This window comes from Canis aureus, chromosome 17 (assembly GCF_053574225.1).
Source record: "Canis aureus isolate CA01 chromosome 17, VMU_Caureus_v.1.0, whole genome shotgun sequence".
Taxonomy (NCBI): domain Eukaryota; kingdom Metazoa; phylum Chordata; class Mammalia; order Carnivora; family Canidae; genus Canis; species Canis aureus.
In genome coordinates this window covers 10,435,308-10,454,450 of record NC_135627.1, presented here as the reverse complement: position 1 = coordinate 10,454,450, position 19,143 = coordinate 10,435,308, and the positions used below count along the sequence as shown (strand labels likewise).

Sequence of the window (19,143 nt, the reverse complement as noted above, 5' to 3'; positions counted from 1 at the left end):
TGACAATGTGCTCAAATGCCTGCCCCCTGCAGAAGAGAGCATTTTACATATCAAAACTGAATTATTCCAAGTTCTCAAAAATATAGCTATATTTTTGAACCACTGTTTAAAAGGGAAATTATTTTGATGTTAACCATTATTATTAAAATAGCAAGAAGGAATTAAATTGACTGCATTTTTTATTCTTACCCTTGGAAACGTTGTAAACCTGTCCAGTTCTTCGACAAAGCAGAACATCTGCAGACTAATTGCTGACATAACAATCAAGAGGCTGGCAGTAAATACAACCAAACTCCCAAGCTTTTTTCCAGGACCAAATATCTTGTACACAAAGTCTTCTAGTGCAGGTGAGATCTTAATAAGTCGAACTACCCGAAGAACCTGTTGTGAGACAGAAAAACATACATACTTGATCATTTTTTTTACACTGAATCTTATGTAAGTTCACACGAAAACCTAATTTTTCACAGGATTTCATAAATCGCACTTTTCCATTTGAGCAGCTATAGAAAAACAGAAAAACAGTGGTCTGGGCATATATAAAATAGGCTAAGTACAAATGGCTGTCTATGCCAGGTTGGTAAGAGCTCAAGCTGTCTGTGAAATCTTCTCAGGAGAAGAAAAATGAATTGTCCATTTTCAATCCAGTAAAGAACAGGAAATGATTTAGAATCTAGATTTTAATTTTTACACAGATAAAATAACATCTTTGGATTTTTACAGCATCCTTAGCTTCCTACTCTTCCTGATTTTCCTTTGGCAAATTATTCCAGCTCCATTCTTGGTCTTTGAGGTCCCAAAGGGACTCCATGATGCCCACGATCCACACCTGGAAGTATTCACAACAACCTAGTTATCCTCAGAACTTTTGTTGGGCCTGTAAGACATGTGTCATTTTTTATTCCCAGTGGGCATTACTGTAAGGACCACAGAAGTCTCGAGCTTCCAGGAGCCATCTTTGCCACTGCATGGAGAAAGTCAGCTTAAGAATAATACGGACACAGAAGAAAGGTGAGTGAACATACAGATTGAGACCTTATGATACCATTTTGGCTTCTGCATCATGCCATGCCTGAAGCCACTTTTACTCCCCTAGAACTTGAATTAACAGCAAATACTGATGGTGAACCTTATCATTCCTATTGTCTACAGAATGCAAATGTAACCACGTGTCTAGTAAACTAAAGGACAAATGTTGAAAGAATTGAGAAAATGCATATTTCCTAGTAGTTAATTTTAATTTCTTCATGCAATATTGAAAAAAAGAAAATTTACTTGAAAAATTATGTTGTTCCAAGTAAGCATCATGCTGTGGTTAAACCACCAGTCTTCCTGTTAGAAATTACATGTTCCCAAATCAGAACATATTACACTCAGGTCATCTTTCCAAATAATAAGTGAATAACTTTATCATGTGAGCTATTAAAATATTAAGATTCATATTAATATACAGGATAATAACATGGAAAGATTTCACATTCTTATCAGATTTGTTATTCTCAGACACAAATGATTCGGTATCTAATTAGCAGCTGAGTCCAGGTACATTTAAAGGAACAATTTAACTGGCTTATAGCTCAACTTTCAATATAGCAGGTTTCCTCCACTTGTATTAAAATCATATTTAAAAGATTGTCTAAGTAATTTTGAATTCTATCTCAAATTATAATAAAACAGCCTCTGCACATCTGTGCAATTTTGATAAATTAATATTTCATTAGCTGGAAGAAGCAGAACTTACCACGATTCCTACATGGCCAATTTGATCAACATTTTCAAAGGGGTAAGCCTGCATCTCTGGAAAGGCAAAATCCTTATCAATGACTCTAGTTATGCCTTTTCATTTGGTTGGGGATAAATATGCTTTTCACTCTGTTTAAACAGTTTTTTAAAAATTTTCTAAAATTTATTTATGATAGTCACAGAGAGAGAGAGAGAGGCAGAGACATAGGCAGAGGGAGAAGCAGGCTCCATGCACCAGGAGCCTGACGCGGGATTCGATCCCGGGTCTCCAGGATCGCGCCCTGGGCCAAAGGCAGGCGCTAAACCGCTGCACCACCCAGGGATCCCTGCTTTTCACTCTGTTTATCCAATAAAGCCTTTTGATTTTGTGTTCCTGCAGATATGGAATAAAGTAAACCATATTCTCAAAGATAAGCACTGTAGAACATTTTGTGGTTGCTTCCAAAGCTCATTCTCCTGGTCATATTTCTAAGTCTGTCTCTTTAGGATCACTCTGTTAATTACAAGTGAGATACTTTAGAAATTGCATGGCTAAGAATATAGATATGAAATTGAACTTCTTAGTAATGAGTTTCCACCACTTGCCAGTTATGTGGTCTTAGGCAAGTCATCAAATGTCTTGGGACCTCAGTTTGCATGGATACTCTCTGTCTCCCAGGATTGTGGTGAGTAATGAACAGCACAAGGCACTTAGCACAGTGCCTGGCATGTGGCAAACACAATAAATACCACCCAACATCATCATGATTACCTGGGTGTTACAGTTGTAGCATTTTGTGAAACTATTTCTTCCTATAAGACAATGGTGCTCTTTGTTCATTCCAGTCCAGCCACATCGAAAACAAGCATGTTTTCACCTCAGGACAGGTGCCATGAGGTTTTCTTGGCTTGCCCCTTCACTTCTCTTAGTCTCTGCTCAAAAGTGACCTCTCTGGAGAGGGCTGCCATGATGAGCAATGGATCTAAACTAGCATCCCCCCCCCCACATCTATCCCTTTTACTCTTGTTTCTCCTTTATAACATTTCTACCACTTTATTCCACATTCTTATGTGTACTTGTTTGTGAACTGTTTGCCCTCAAGAATGGAAGCTTACTGAGGTGGGGTTTTCCTCTGTTTGTTCATCTCTGTCCTCTGCATCTGAAACTGGGCCTGGCATATAGTAGGTGCTCAGTAAATATCAATTTGAATAAATAGATGAATTACACGAATAATTGTTCTCAGAGATAACTGATACTATAAATGGAGTCATTTTGTACTAAACTGTTGACTTCACCTAAATATGAAAATGTGAAATTCATGCCATGTTGCCAACATAATGAGAAACGGCCAAGTCAGATGAGAAGTTGAGGACTCACAAGGGAGACCAAAGTGGGCCCAAGAATAGCCATTGTGTTCAGAACAGTGGGTTCTTATCTGTGAATCTGCTAAAATCCTTGTGACACTTGAACTTCTTCAGAGATGGATATTTTAGCCATATAATAACTGAGGTAGTATTTAATTATCTCATTAGAAAAATATAAACATGGTTATGTATAGGGAAATGCAAATGAAAATCACTTAACCATTAACATAAATTAAACTATTATAGATTATAATCCAGGATCAAAGATAATGCTGAAATTACAAACTTCATTGATGACGTATTATTTGACCATACCTCTCTATATATAAAATCATTAGAACCATGAATATCAATTTTAGATATTTTGTGAAACATAGACCAGTAGAAAAAAAAACTAGAGATAATGAATCATGTCTCTAAGTAATCACAAATTCATGATAGTCATTATTTTTATGGTCAAATTTGCATATGACTTGTGAAGCTATTCCTCAAATGTTCACCATTTTAAAAGTTCCCATTTTTCTTTCACAAACAATTCCAGAATAAATAGATTTGTATTCAAAATTGTAATCTATATCTTTTTTACTAGAAAATTATCTGTGAGAAACTATAGGAATTTTAAAGGCCTGAATATATTTTGCATATGTATTCTTGTTGAAATGGCCATCAATATTTTTCTTAATTTGGTAGACTTCATAGGTTTATAAAAGATATCTTGTTGTTTTGCTTATCAGGCATATTTTCTATAATTATGTACAATGATTCTCAAATGTAAGTACTAAATGCTCATGTTGATTTTGTAAATCTAGACAGCAGCACCCAAGAACATACAATGGCATGACTGGGAAGTGCATTTTGTATCAAGAGTTTTAAATGTGTGTATATCTCTTACCCCAGCCACCTCACTTATGATAACCAAGACTAAAGATATAACCCAACAAATGACAAGGGATTTATGTCCAAAAATGTTGATATACTGAAAGCTTGAACCACGATATCCTCTGTGATTTCAATATGTTTGGCAGTGATTACTAGAGCTCAGCTTTTCACTTATATATGCAGGACATTTGTTATCATTTTTGTGAATTATATTCTCAGGTCCTTTCCCAAGGTATTAGAAACAGAGTCTCAAGTTGTAATCTGGCAACTGAAGTTAAAATTGCTCTGAAAACAACAGCTTTGGAATCACCAATAAATAAAATTAGTGAAGTTCAAATGCACTTTATTTTTTTATCTCAGAAAGTTACACCTAAAACATCTCCATTTATTACTGTGCATTTTCAGAGTTTTCATTAACTCAGTAATGAATTATGAATGAATTTTTGGTACTGAAGATGTCATTGAGCGTATCTCAAGTTTGTGTTTATTGTATAATAATTATATATAACTACTTAATATAATTCTGTGTAGTTGTTATAGTGTTACTGCTATTTTCTCTGGAAGAAAAAAATTCTACAAATAGACATTATTCATATTACCTGAAAGTATGTGAACTGAGAATGATAAAGATCTGGATATACATGAAGAGTAGTTCCAATTACGAGTAGTAGTTCAAATTTGTGGAGAGAAGAGCTGATATATCCAGTAAATCCTAAACACCATATCTTCAGAAGTGCTTCCAAATCAAAAAGTACTGTGAAAGCCACCTGGAGGAACAAAGAGACAGTGAAACTAAAACCTAAAACTATAATTTATTTCAAAATATTTCATACACGTGTTAATGTGTGAATTTCAGCTGCTATTATATAAAATGAGAAGCCCACAAGGATCTAGAATGACATGCTATAAAAAAATGGTTTTGAAAAACACCAACTAGAGTATAACAGGTCAAATACATCTTAAGCAAGTAGCAAAATTTGTTAAAATCTTAAGTGTTTGTAAGTGGTATTTCTTTATTATTCACTTTTTGGTATTATCTAGAAGTCACCGTCATTCTTTGAATATTATATACACAGAAAGGCTGCATTTTCCCATAATTTGGATTTTCTGAAGATAGTTTCTATAATTCCCATGGTATATTATAAAATGATTTGCATATTACTAAGCATCATTAAACTAAAATAAGAAAGTGTAGATCTCATTTATGCTTTGGGCCACATAAACAAGCAAAGAAATATGGATTCTATATCAAGCAATTTATGTGTGTGTATATATACAATAATTAAGAAATTTAATAATAATTAAGAAAATTAACAATGAATATTACTATATTAATGAGTACAACCTTTTAATCTATCACATTAATTCTATGAATTTACTATTACAAATACCAATGTTATAAAATACACTTATAAACACAGCATGTTATTTTTCCTTTACTTGTCCTATGGGTTAGAAAATGCATTCTATAAAGAAGTTTGCAACTGGAATTCAGTTGTAATACATAAGATTAACTTTGAATTAAAGAGCATAAGAATGAGGGCTGGAATTAGTCAAACAAATCCCTCTGAGAAGATATCAGATGATTTAATGGAAAACAGTAATAGAGGAGAGCTTCCCTCTTTTCTTCTAGGACAACATAGAGTATCAGAAGGGATTTTTTCCTCCAATCATATTACATAATAAAGGCCATATTTGAAAAAACCTACAGGTAACATCATACTCAATGGTGAAAAACTGAGAATTATTCCCCTAAAATCACTAACAAGACAACAATGTTCGTTCTCATCACTTTTACTCAAAATAGTACTGTAAATACAAGCCAAGCAATCAGACAAGCAAAAGAAATAAAAGGCATCCAAATTGGTAAGAAATAAGTAAAAGAACTAGGACAAACAATCTTAAAATTTATATGGAACCACAAAAGACCCAGAATAGCCAAAGCAATCTTGAAAAAGAAGAAAATGGGAGGTATCAGAATGCCAGATTTCAAGATACTCTACAAAGCTGTAGTAAGCAAAACAGTATGACACTGGCTCAAAAATTAGCATATAGATCAATGGAACAGAAGAGGGAGCCCAGAAATAAACTCATGCTTATTTGCTCAATTAATCTATGAGAAAAGAGGCAAGAATATCAAATGGGAAAAAGTCTCTTTTCAATAACCCCACTGGTGTTGGGAAAATTGGACAGCTCCCATTTTGGGTGCAATATTTACAATGGTTATATCTTCTTGTTGGATTGTTCCCTTTATGATTATATTGGGTACTTCTATGTCTCTTGGTACAGTCTTTGCTTTAAAATCTATTTTGTCTGATATAAATTTTGCTACCCTAGCTTTCTTTTCACCTCCATTTGCATGATGTGCTTTTCCATCCCTTTACTTAATGTACATTAAGTCTGAAATAAGTCTCTTATAGGCAGTATATAGATAGGTCTTTTTTTTTTTATCCATTCTCTCATGCTATGTCTTTTGATTGGAGCATTTATTCCATTTTCATTCAGGGTAATTACTGATAGGAATGTACTTATTGCCATTTTGTTTCTTGTTTTATGGTTATTTTTGTATTTCTTCTTGGTTCCTTTCTTGCTCTCTTCTCTCACAGTTTGCTGGTTTTCCTTATTGACATATTTGGAGCCCTTTCTCTTTATTTTTTGCATATATAGTACTGGTTTTTGACTTTTGGTTATCATTAGGTTTGTATCTAACATCTTATGCATATAACAGTCTATATTAAGTTGATGGTTGCTTAAATTTGAATCTATTCTTTACTCCTCTCCCCTCCATGTTTTTAGGTATATGGTGTCATACTTTATATCCTTTTATTTTATGAATCCCTTGACTGATTTTTATAGATGTTCTTAATTTTACTGTCTTTGTGTTTCCTGCTTTTCTTACTCTTACTTGTGGTCTTACTTTTCCTTCCTTCTAACACTTCTTGTAGAGCTATCATTTAATGGTCACGGATTCCTTTAGCTTTTGTTTGTCTAGGGAACTCTTTATCTCTCCTTCATTTCTGAATGATAGCCTTACTGGATAAAGTATTCTTGGCTGCAGGGTTTTTTCAGTACTTTAAATATATTATGACTCTCCCTTTTGGCCTGAAAAGTTTCTGCTGAAAAATCATCTGATAGCTGTATGGGGTTTTCCTTTTATGTAACTGCTTTCTTTTTTCTTGCTGATTTTAAAATTCTCAATTTTTCACTACTTTTTGCCATGCAGGGCAATGTCCCCTGTTCACCAGTACTTGGTGCTTCAAGGGTATCTCCTATGTATGTTGTGTGTGTCCTAGTATTATGGCTAAGCCATTTCTGCCTTCAGTCTAGTCATATGGAATCACTCTCTTTGCCTGTTTCGGGCAGGGTTTGGTCCCTGTGTTGTTAGTGGGTTGCTCTGGGGCTACCCTGGGCTTGAGTTGAATCATATCAGGCATTTTCTAGAGATACAGTAGCACCAAACTGTAGGGTTCCCTGTGTTGTCCCCTGAGAAACTTTTGTTGGTGGTTGGGGCCAGTAGTCAGACCAGATGTCTGTCCCCAAACCACTGCTGGAACTAGCTGACTGGTGTGTGTGGTTATCTTCCCTTTTCTCCAAGGTAAGAGTCACTTGGGGTGGTGCTACCCCTATTGGGGCTGCTTAAGTACTGCCAGGCTTGTGGCACTGCTTTGGATGGGTTCCAGCCAATGGTGTACTGAAGGGGCAGATCTGCAGGAAAACTCATGGATGGGACATGCTGTTAGCATATTAGGTGGAGAATGTTTTCCCCATTCTGGTTCCCACAGTGTCTTGGCTAGGGGGTAGGGGAGGGAAATTGCACCTGTCATCTCTTTTATTCTTGAAGTCTCCCAAGGACCTTTGCTCCTCTAGCACATGCTCTATGATTAATAAACAAATCTCCCTTCCATAAACTCAGTTGCTTTTCAAATTGCTGCCTCTGTGCTGTATCTCCCTGGGGCTGTTTTTGTGCTGTCTCTTTAAGGGTGGGGACTCAGTTTCCTATTGTCCTCTAAGCTCTCCCAGAACAAAACCTGCTGGTTTTTAAAGTTCCAGGTTTTAAGCCCCAGTGATTGTAAGAACTCCTGAAATTACACCCCTCTGGTTTTCTTTTCTTTTTTTTTTTTTAAAGATTTTATTTATTATTTATTCATGAGAGAGAGAGAGAGAGAGAGAGACGGGCAGAAGGAGAAGCAGGCTCCATGCAGGGAGCCAAACGTGGGACTCGATCCCGGGACTCCAGGATTGCGCCCTGGGCTGAAGGCAGGCGCCAAACCACTGAGCCACCCAGGGATCCCCCCCCCCCCCCCCCCCCGCTCTGGTTTTCAAAGTTAAATTATGGGGATTTGTTTTCCTTATGTGAGCTTCCTGTACCTCTGGTGTCTGGCATGAAGACACTTTCTCCACGCTCAGGCATCCCTCCCTCCCATGAACAGTCCCTCAGATTCATTTAGCTCTCTGCCCTTCCTACTGTCTTCAATGTGACTTCTTCTCTCCATTTAGTTGTGGAGAGCCTGTTCTGCTAGTCTTCTGGTTGTTTTCTGGATTATTTACACTGATGTGGGTGTTACCTACTCGTATCTGTGGGACAAGCTGAGCTTAAGGTCCTCCTACTCTGCCATCTTTACCCAGAAGTCTTCAGTGTTTATTTAATTCGACATTTTCTTTACTGATTTAATGAAGGGTACTACTTCCTTGATAGGGAATCATCAGGGGAAAATGATTAAGCATTTCACTACTTCTAAAACAAGACTACACCAACTATCTTTATGTAATATTGGTATTTTATTGGGCTTTTATATGTACACATACATTTTCAAAGCTGGCATTATTGGAGCAAAAGACAGTTTTGCATGTTTTAAATTTTAGGCAATATTAAGGGATTACTTTCAAGATATTATAGTAAGTTTTTTGCCTTCTAGCAAGGTAGGAAAGGGTTTCTTGTCCTAAATCTGTACTACCACCAGATGTAATCAAACTTAATCAAACCTTTACTTATCTGTTCATATATGTATTGATCATTTAGATTTTTCTTTTAATACAATTTTCCTGTTCATAACCTTGCCAATTTTCTATGGTGGCATTTTATCTATCTTATCAGTTTTCAGAGCTGCTGATATTAAGGACATTAATCTTTGTCTGCTATATGAACTGCAAATATTTTTTTCCCTAGTCAATAGTTTGATTTTTAAATTTGGTGGCATTAGCTCTACAAGTACTTTAGATTTTATATGGTCACATATTTCTATCTTTATCTTTTCAAATTTTTTCTTTACCTTTTAAAACAAAATAGGACTTTAGAAGGACTACTACCGAGTAGTTCTATCCAAAACCACAGTTTTTCTATTTATTTTGGACTATGTTCTTTAATAAAAATTTCCCCCATTAAGATGTTATTGTTTGCTTGTGAAATTTATTTCTATGAATTTATTATCATGATAACTAATGTAAATGCATTTTTTAATTTTTTTTATTTTATTTTTTTTTACCATTTCTGCCTAGTTAGTTCCAGTGGAGAAAAAAGCTATCGATTTATCTATATTGATTTTCTATAACCGCCTTACTAGATTCTTCTAATTCTAATATTTTAAATAATACCTCCTGAGTTTTATAGAAATATGTATATTTCATCTGCAAATGAAGATAAGATTTTTAAAGACTTATTTTGGCATTAATTGTATTAATTCATTAGCTATAATGCTGCATCTGTATTGTGATACTCACTTCTGATTAAGTGGCAGTAAGAAGGATCCATAATTTACTCCTATTTTCAAAGGAAGTTTTCCAGCATTCATGTATAATGGTTGCAATGGGTTTTGGTAATTAATTGCTACCATGTTTAAGGACATTCTTCTTCTTCCTATTCTACTTACAGGATTTTAGCTCTTAATTCATTGAGGCAATGAAATATATCACAAGGGTCTTTGATGTTGACCATTTATATATTCCTGGGAATAAGTCTTTAGATGGTAATGCTAACCTGCTGGATTTTGTTGAATAGCATGCTATTTATACTATTTGTAGTAATTGTCATATATGAAATTGGTCTATAATTTTACTTGTACTACCATTATCAGCTTTTGATTAAGCTTATGCTAGCTTTCTCAAACTTACTGTGGAGTTTTCCACCTTTTGCATGATCTGCAATTTCTTAAATAAGAATCATCTTATCTTTGGGATGCCTGGGTGGCTCATGGCTGAATGTCTGCCTTTGGCTCAGGGCATGATCCTAGGGTCCTGGAATCCAGTCCTGCATTAGGCTCCCTGTGAGGAGCCTGCCTCTCCCTCTGCCTTTGCCTCTTTCTCTCTCTCACGAATAAATACATTAAAAAGGAATGTTTTTTAACCATTAAAAAAAGGAATTATCTCATCTTTGAGAGTAGGTACAATCCATGGGAAATCCAACCCCATGTGAGGGCAGGCTTGTGTTGACACATTTTCAGTAAATCTTACTCTTTATCTATCCATCTGTAGTCAAAGTCAAGACTGAAGCTTTCCTCATCATATTCTTCTGAGAGTGGACTTTTTCCTTCTTTCATTGAAGTACAGACCTTAGGTGTCCTATGTGATGCAGGGGTCTCTGTCCTGGCACCTCACCTTCACAGCCTCTTTTATCTTGATTATAGCTCTTAAAATGGAAAGTTTTATGTGACAAATGTTCTCAGGTAGCTGTAGTGTTAGTGCCTACCTCATATTCTGCACTCATATCACATTTAACTTTTGTCCTTGAGAATATTCCTTAATCTTTTGCATGTTCTGCTAAGCATTTTAAAGTGTTTTAATATTTTAGGTGTCACTTTTACTTGTTTCATTGAGAGATGATTTTCAGTCACCTTTTGGGGCCATCCTGTATGTGTTTCCTATGATCAATATATTTGAGTTTGTGTTTAAGCATAATCAGATTTCTATGTCATTTGAGAGGAAAATTCAACCTGTACATATTTAATGTACCATAATTAGATTTGGTCTTGGTTCCAGTTTTTTGTATGTCATTGTTATTTCATCTTTTAATGTTTTCTTGTCTTTTCTGATGTGGTCGAACTGTTGTTGATTTCTCCTCCTTCCCTCCTCTCCCCACTAATTTCGACATTTTACTCTGCTTTTCTAATCCCCCAGTTCAATTCCCAATGGTCATAAATCAATCTTTTTTTAAAATTATTGCATTGAAGTGGAATAGTAATAAGCTCCTCTCCCATACAAAGTTGCTTGCTCACCCATCCCTCACATACTTGCCATCTACAAATTTAGCAGCATGTTTATCTATTACCCCATGCTTCATGGGTGTCATGCCTCTTCTTAAATCCTGATTTTAAAAAGTTGTTTACACATTTACTTCTAGTTTCTTGAACCATAACTATCTGTTTTTCCCAAGGATTTTGGTGTGACATTTTTATTGTCATCTTTCATTTGGATCTGACACCCATCTCTTTTCTTTCCTTGTCAGCCTCTATGTCTGCTTTTCCTTTGCTACTTCTCTAATATACTTACAATTAGCATACTTTGGAGTGGTTTGCTCAGATAAATATTACAGGTTGTATACTCTCTTAAACCTTCCCTATCCAAAATGCATTTTCCCCCAAATTTTTATTTTAATTCTAGTTAACATATAGTGTAATACTGATTTCAGGAGTAGAATTTAGTGATTCATCATTTACATATAACACCAAGTGCTCATCATATCAAGTGCCCTCCTTAACACCCATTACCCACCAAAATGCATTTTTAACATGGACATGACTATCCTGACTGCATACAGATTCTTTCCTCTCAATGGTCTGTGCATATATTGACTCATCGTTTTCTACCTTTTAATATTGTAGATGAACAGTATATTTATTTTGCTTTTGCAGATTATTTACGCCTGTTCAGAGGCTTAATAATTTTTTTTTTATCCTTGTAACCAAGGAAGGTCACCAGGATATGTCTAGGAATGTACTTTTTTTTTTTTCATTTAATCTCTCTGAGATTTATTGTCTCCTTTCAATCTACTGATTTATGCTTTTCCTCAATTTAGAAACACTTCTCTCTCTCTCATTCATTATTACTTTTCTTCTATCCATTCTTTTTCCTTCAGGGCCTTTTATTGGTCACATCAGAGTGGCTAGTCTCTTTTGCTTTTTCCCCTCATGATTTCTGCCATTTCTTTGAGGTTTTCTTTCCCCACCTGATCTCCCATATTATCATTCTTTCTCAACAATAATCATCCCCTTTTTCAGTTCATTTTTTGAAAATTTTAACCAAAGCTTCAGAAAATTTGTTTTGTGCCTTAATTGCCTATGCTTGAGATATTAAAAACAAACAAACAAACAAACAAAACAAACCCTACTATATCTTCCATCAATTGTACTCGATTGGGAAACTCTTGTACTCATTCATCTTCGTTTTCTGAGTTTCATCCTCAATTTCTGGGTCCCTTTGTAGGAGAATACTTTTTCTTTACTTATTTACCATTTTTATGGTAAGTGACCTATTAACTCAAGGTCTATCTGCTGGGCACCCACGGGAGGGAGCTGCTCCATGTCAAGGCTCCTCTTAGGCTGGTGAAATCCATTTCCAACTGCCTCTACCTAGAAGTAATTCAGCTTCTAGTAATGCTCCCTTCCTGGCTCATCAAGATCAGTGGGATTCTTTTGGTTTTCTCTGGACCACAGGCAACCACTGAGCAGGTGTAACTCCTTTGCAGGGTCAGCCCCAGACATCCAGGGGATCTAAATCTCTGCCATAGTCCTAACAAAGAGGCAAGTTTTCTCTAGCCCTGGCTTCTTAGTCCAGGTCTCATAACAATATGAAAGAAGTCCTCCAGACATTGGAGATCTCTGGAGTAACTGAAAACACAGATGGGTTCTAAAGGTCTAACCTGCAGCCTGACCTGGATGTCATATTAGCAGAGGGAGCAATGACAGGCACCTACACATCCATTTCTAGTCTTCACCTGTAGTTTCAAACTTGCATTCCAGAGGAAAGAATGAAATCCATATCAAAGTGTCTTTTTGTTTTTAAAGTTGGGAACTACTAATAAATACCTGAAATATATCCAAATAGATCATCAAATTATATATAAATACAACTAATTACTTTGCTAACTTTGCATCTGCTATCAAAAAGACAGATGGAATTATCTCTTTAAAGGATTATAATTCATGATTAAATATGCAGCTGGATCCATTTGCATTATTATTTGCTCAGTGGGAAAACCTATATGCTTTTCAAACCCTCTTATGGCCACTAAAAAAGGATTTAGCAAACTGTTATGTGATTATATGTAAATACCATATTTCCACTCATATTCCTCCTGGAGTTTCTGATTCTAGTACTTGTGGGAAACAATACCTCATTTTTAACATAATCAATTACTAATTATAAGCTAATAGTCTAGTTCTCTGAGAAACTATAATCCCAAAGTGGTAAAATTTTATGAAAAATGTTATATATGACAATATATGTAACTTACTTATCCTATGGGTTACTTTGGGGTAAGGAAGAACTATGTCAGGAATTAAAGTTGGGATTTAGGAAAATTAAATTAGCTTACTGCTCATCAGCTATTTTAGTGGAGGCTAGAAGGTTTAGTGCAGGATTTCAGTTTAGAAGGAGAGGAGAGGAGCAGTTAAGGGGGAAGCTAAAGCAACACTTCTCAGTGGGTGGCTCCAGCTTGTGTCAGCGAAATGAGCCTTGACAATAGCTGGACAGAGAGGAACTTGCCAGGGTTGTGCTGTTGGCCATACAAAAGGGAGAAGACCCCAGGGCTGCCTGCAGAACCTCAATACTTAGAAGGACTGCTCAGAAGAATCATCTGGAAATGTGTCCAGTCTTGGGCTTTCCACAAATCCCAGGCAGATGGCCTGAGAGTGCATGTGCCATTGCTGTGCTTCCTCGCGTCGCAGCCCGCCACATGGACAAGATGCCCTAGGATGTTTCCTCTGTCTCTCATCTTTGCAGCACATTATGCTATGTGTGAGTGCTTACAAGTTGAAACTCATCTTTTCAAGAGCAAAGATAAGATTTGTAAAGGGTTTTTTTTTTTGTTTTTTGTTTTTTGTTTTTTTAATTTGACAGAAAGAGAGAGTGCACAGAAGCATGGGGAATGGTAGACAGAGGGAGGAGAAGCAGACTCCCCGCTGAGCAGGGAGCCTGGCACAGGTCTTGATCCCAGGACCCCTAGATCATGACCTGAGCCAAAGGCAGAGGCTTAACTGACTGAGCCACCCAGGCGCCCTGAAGGTAAGATCTGTAAGTGTGATAAACTCTCCATAAATATTGTCACATTATTTGAAATAACTTGGAAACAGTACACAAATATTTCTCTCAAAATGTTCTCATTCATTTGGGGAATATAAATAATAGTGAAAGGGAATATAAGGGAAGGGAGAAGAAATGTGTGGGAAATTTCAGAAAGGGAGACAGAACCTAAAGACTCCTAACTCTGGGAAATGAACTAGGGGTGGTGGAAGGGGAGGAGGGCGGGGAGTGGGGGTGAATGGGTGACGGGCACTGAGGGGGGCACTTGATGGGATGAGCACTGGGTGTTATTCTGTATGTTGGTAAATTGAACACCAATAAAAAAATAAATTTATTAAAAAAATTTTCCTATCAGTGTTTTCCAATCTTTTTTTTTTTTAGATCACCCCCTCCTTCCCAACCAGGAGTCTTTTTAGATATTTTGTTCCTAACACCATGCCATATGGAATCTTAATACCAAATATATTTTGTATATCTGTTTATATACTTCACATATCTATTTCTACTCTATAAATAGAGCAAAAATTGGTTCTTAAGGAGGCAAAAAATCTTGAAATAGTAAGATTTTTTTTTTGCCTCCCTAAGAACCAATTTTTACCCCTTTATAGGTGTTTTACTCCCTGTTGAAAATGCATACTTTATAGATGTATCTGGTTTAATGTCACCATAGCAAAGTTAAATATTTTCAGGAATGCAGGCTATAGGAGTTCTTCAAGCACTATATTCTATTATTTCTTTTCCACATTTTTAATTTTATAATAATACTTATGTCATTTAATATATACCATAACGTACTCTCTTGTCCTCAAGAAAATTACCAATAATGGAATATATATCTAAAAATTAAAGGAGGTATTCCAAAAAACAGTTTTATATTTGTTTCCAGAAAAGCGCATCACTCGTGAAAATAATTTTTTAGAGTGCAAAGCATGAGAAATTAATTTAAAATGCTTGTTTTCTAAAAGAACTTGCAATTGGATTTGTGATGTGAACAGGTAAAACAGTAAGATGATTGCCAAATTTCTGACACTAAGGAGAAAAATAACCAAATGGAAAATGACATGCATAATGTAAATATAACAATAGAAATCGTTCTGCCCTTTTAAATCAATGAATAATGTATGAACATTTATAGGTGACAAATTATAAATGAGCTGATTGTGCCATGCAGGTCTGAGAAGATAAAATGGTAGAAGTGCTGCCCAAATGTAGGAAAGATATTTGAAATGTATAATCCAAGATTTGTGTTGTGGTCTCTATCTCATATTTGCCAAGAAACACAATGGATATTATGAGAAAATGAATGCATATTTGTCACAAAAGAAGATCATAGTACAAAAGTCACAAGAAATCTAATTCAGGTAACCCTATTTTCCTAAATGAAATTCAGATTAAATTACACCAAAGTAAATGACTATCTGAACCACTCTAGAGGTGTCTGTAAATCACTTGTTCTTTATCTATACTGTACTGTCCATATTCTACATTAACAGCAAACTTTTGAAATGGATCACTGAATAGTTGAAAATGTCATTATTATATGATTTTTCACATAACACGGTACTGTCCAAGTCCTTTAGAAGAAAGGACTAAAAATGTTATTGTCAGAAAAAACTTATTTAATGAAAAATTTCCAAAAATGATATTAAACTTAATGATAATATGAAAGATTGCTGCTATGGTAAATGAGTCACTTTCTTAATTTGGTCGTTTCTTGTGATAATGAGGTGAAATATAGGTGTCAGATTTTGTTGGAAGTAAAATAAACGGGTCTTTCATTTAATTTCATTTTAGCAAATATCATAAAGCCAAATGTCTTCAGAGGGACACAGAAACTACTTTTCTAGAAAAGATGACTTTCTGAAAGATGGCAAACAGTCCAGACTTTACAAAGGCCTTTCTGCTTCAAACACACAGCTGTCATAGAAAAACAGGAAACCGAAGAGACATCCTAAAAAAGGTAAACCTCTCTCTTCACCAGAAATGCTGTTCTTCATTGCTTGCTTCATTGTGCTAGCTCTCCCATCAATTCGTGACTTTCTTAAAAGAGGAATTTTGTTGAAATTGTTAATCTTCTGTGCATAACACTGTGCTGATAAGTTTCTGTTAAACATACAGTCTTATGGGGATACACTTATATATTTATATATTTTTATATAATGGTAGAAAAGTACTGTTCAAGTTTTATTACTAAGAAAATGAGAGTATCTATTTTAACATATAATTATGTTCATTATAAAATTGATTTTATGTATAATATTAATGTATTATCTAAGATCAGAATTAAAAATTCTTTAAAAAGAAAGTAAATTTACCTTTTTATGTTTATACATAACCTAAAAAAGCAAAGAAATGTTTTTCCTTTTTCTTACTAATTTTAAATTTAGGTTCGTCCAGAGAAGCAAAACTGGTCTCCTTATACAACAGAAGCTAAGCAGCTTAATTTATGCTTATCTAAAGGATGTGTTTTAGACTGCAAGTTGATTCTAATGGGTAGAGTGGTTTATTCTGAATTTTTGAAATTATCCTGGAATATGTGGGAACTCAAGAAATTACTTCTCTGAAAGCTCAGGGCTATTTGTGATCTATTTTTAAAATAAAGTTACTAAAATATTGTATTATGCTATTGCCTTAAATATTGAATCATTATAGCCCATACACTTGAATTTGTTATTACAGTTATTTTAAGAATTAAATGGGATAATGAAATCCTTTAAAAGTACTTGCAACATAATAGAATCTCCCCCAAATGGCAGCTATTATTGTTTAGTATTAGTATATTTGAATTTAACATATAAAGATGTTAGTTGACATACTCTCTGTTTCTATAGTTTAACCCAAGGTTGAGCCCACTGCTTATTTTTGTAAATACAGTATTATTGGAACACCATCATTCTCAGCCCACACTCATTTTTGTACAACAGTGGTAGAGTTGAGTAGTTGAGACAAAAAGCCTGTGGCCTGAAAAGCCAACAATGTTTGTTAATCTGGTTCTCCAAGAAAAAGTTTGTTGACCCTGACTTAAAGCTCAAAATGTCCTTGTAAACTTTTAAAAAAGAGAGTATTTTATAAAAGAGTAAGTGTGATTAGAATAACTTAAGAATACTCATTTGGAACAAATTACTTGGATTCATTTACAAGTTTCTGATATAGAGCAGTGATAATGCTATTGCATAAGGGCCAAATGTGCTTTGGGAAGCTCAGATACTCAAAATCAGTCAGTAGAAGTGAAATGAATTCTGAATGCTTCAGTAGTTCAAGAATAAAGCAATGTCCACATGGTTTTGAAAGTGAAGAAATTATCGCTACTTATTTTACTAAAATCAAATTTATTTTCAGTGTTTGGGAAGGAGCAATGATTTGTAGACACATAACAAATGTTAGATTCTGCTGTAGAATCCTGTCTGGTTGGCTTTTTGCTTTATTTTTTTTAATTGTTTAATACTATACACAAAAAGCAAATGATAAGGATTTATCAACTACACCTGGATTCTCCTAAGGCATTTAGAGTATCAGCGAACTCTATAGTATTAAATTATTTGAAATTTTGTTGGCATTGCATGATCATAAGTTAGGTAACATACATAAACACAGTAGGAAAGAGATCAATTTTATATGTGAAAAAATTAGGTGAAATTTGCCAGAGGATTCTGTTTTCTGTGTTCCCAGTGGATGGCCCTGTGTTTATTCTACAGGACTGATTTAGTATCACTGAGTTCCCACCTTGGGCAGGGCTACAGAAGAAATGTTAATGTAATCTCCAATATCCAGGACTCCTTCACCAGCAGATACAACTCACTCCAGAGAGATTAGCATAATCCCAATCACCAATAGCCATTTCTGTTCTGATTTCCAGGCATTTTGTTATCAACCCTTTAACCTCTGGTCCTAATACTATAATTCTTCTGCCTTATGTATCTTCCTATCTCTCTCCACCCAGAGCCTTTAACTAATCTTGAGTCTGGTTCCATGTTAAGTAATTTCTTCTACATTCTCTTATTCCTATTCACTTAATCTTCCTCCTAAATCCTTGCCTCAGCTGCTTCTGTTCCAAATGTATGGCTTCCACCACAGTCCTTTCCAGAAGATGATGCTCATGCTCCAGTTTCCTATATGGCCCATGTAGGATAGCACATGGATGAGGAAGAGATGCCCTACCCATTGCTCCTCAACACTCCTTTGAGGTATATTCCATCAGGGTTAGATGTCCTCTCACCTGACTCTCCCTGTGGCTGCCATCCCATTATGCAAGCATTAGAAATTCACCTGCAAATATCATTATTGGTCCATGTTTCCCTGTGTTTTTAATGACAATCTAATCTTTGTGTGCTAGATCTGCAGCAAAATTATACCCATTTTTCAAGTGTCAGGCTGGATATAATTTCTTCATGAGCTCCAGTCATTGGTACCCCACAGCATAAAACACTTATTGTTTACTATCTGTATTTCTTGCTAAACTGTAAGCTCCACATACCACGTAGCAATTAGGCAGCATCAAATCACGGTAAACGTTTAATATAATTGATATTTTGTTACAGGTAACAAACTTCTATGAAGAGGGGAATTCATAAGTGACTCCTTAAAACTTTCTTGTTAACATTCAATAGGTATATCCCATCAGTTCTTTTTCTAAAAAGTTTATGTGTGGGTGGATTGAATTTTTATGAACCAAATCCATTTTTAAATGTACTGGAGGAATTCTGGATATCTTAGAGAACTCAACTATATGGCAAATTGGATTTTTTACATGGAAGATGCTTTTATAATAAAAATAGTCAAATTACTGTTTTTCTGTTTTTTAAGTTTGTTTTTTCATATTTTGGGTTTCTTAAAGTGTCCTTCAGCTATATATGCTTACCTCACTTAAAAGAAAAATGGGTTTCTAAAGAGTTATATGTAAATAAGCTTTTCCATAAAAATGTCACCAGTGAATTCTGAGCTGTA

General features: G+C 35.2%; 1 protein-coding gene across 6 annotated transcripts in view; it reads right to left on the bottom strand.

Moving 5' to 3' along the window:
- NALCN (sodium leak channel, non-selective) overlaps positions 1-19,143 on the bottom strand; it is a 318,959-nt gene that overhangs the window by 154,910 nt on the left and 144,906 nt on the right. For all 6 annotated transcript variants that reach the window (XM_077855055.1, XM_077855051.1, XM_077855050.1 and 3 more), the window contains 2 exons: positions 4,566-4,733; positions 190-381 (listed from right to left, as the gene is read on the bottom strand). In XM_077855055.1, coding sequence (XP_077711181.1) covers positions 190-381; positions 4,566-4,733 — 360 coding nt within the window. The remainder of the gene's footprint in view (positions 1-189; positions 382-4,565; positions 4,734-19,143) is intronic.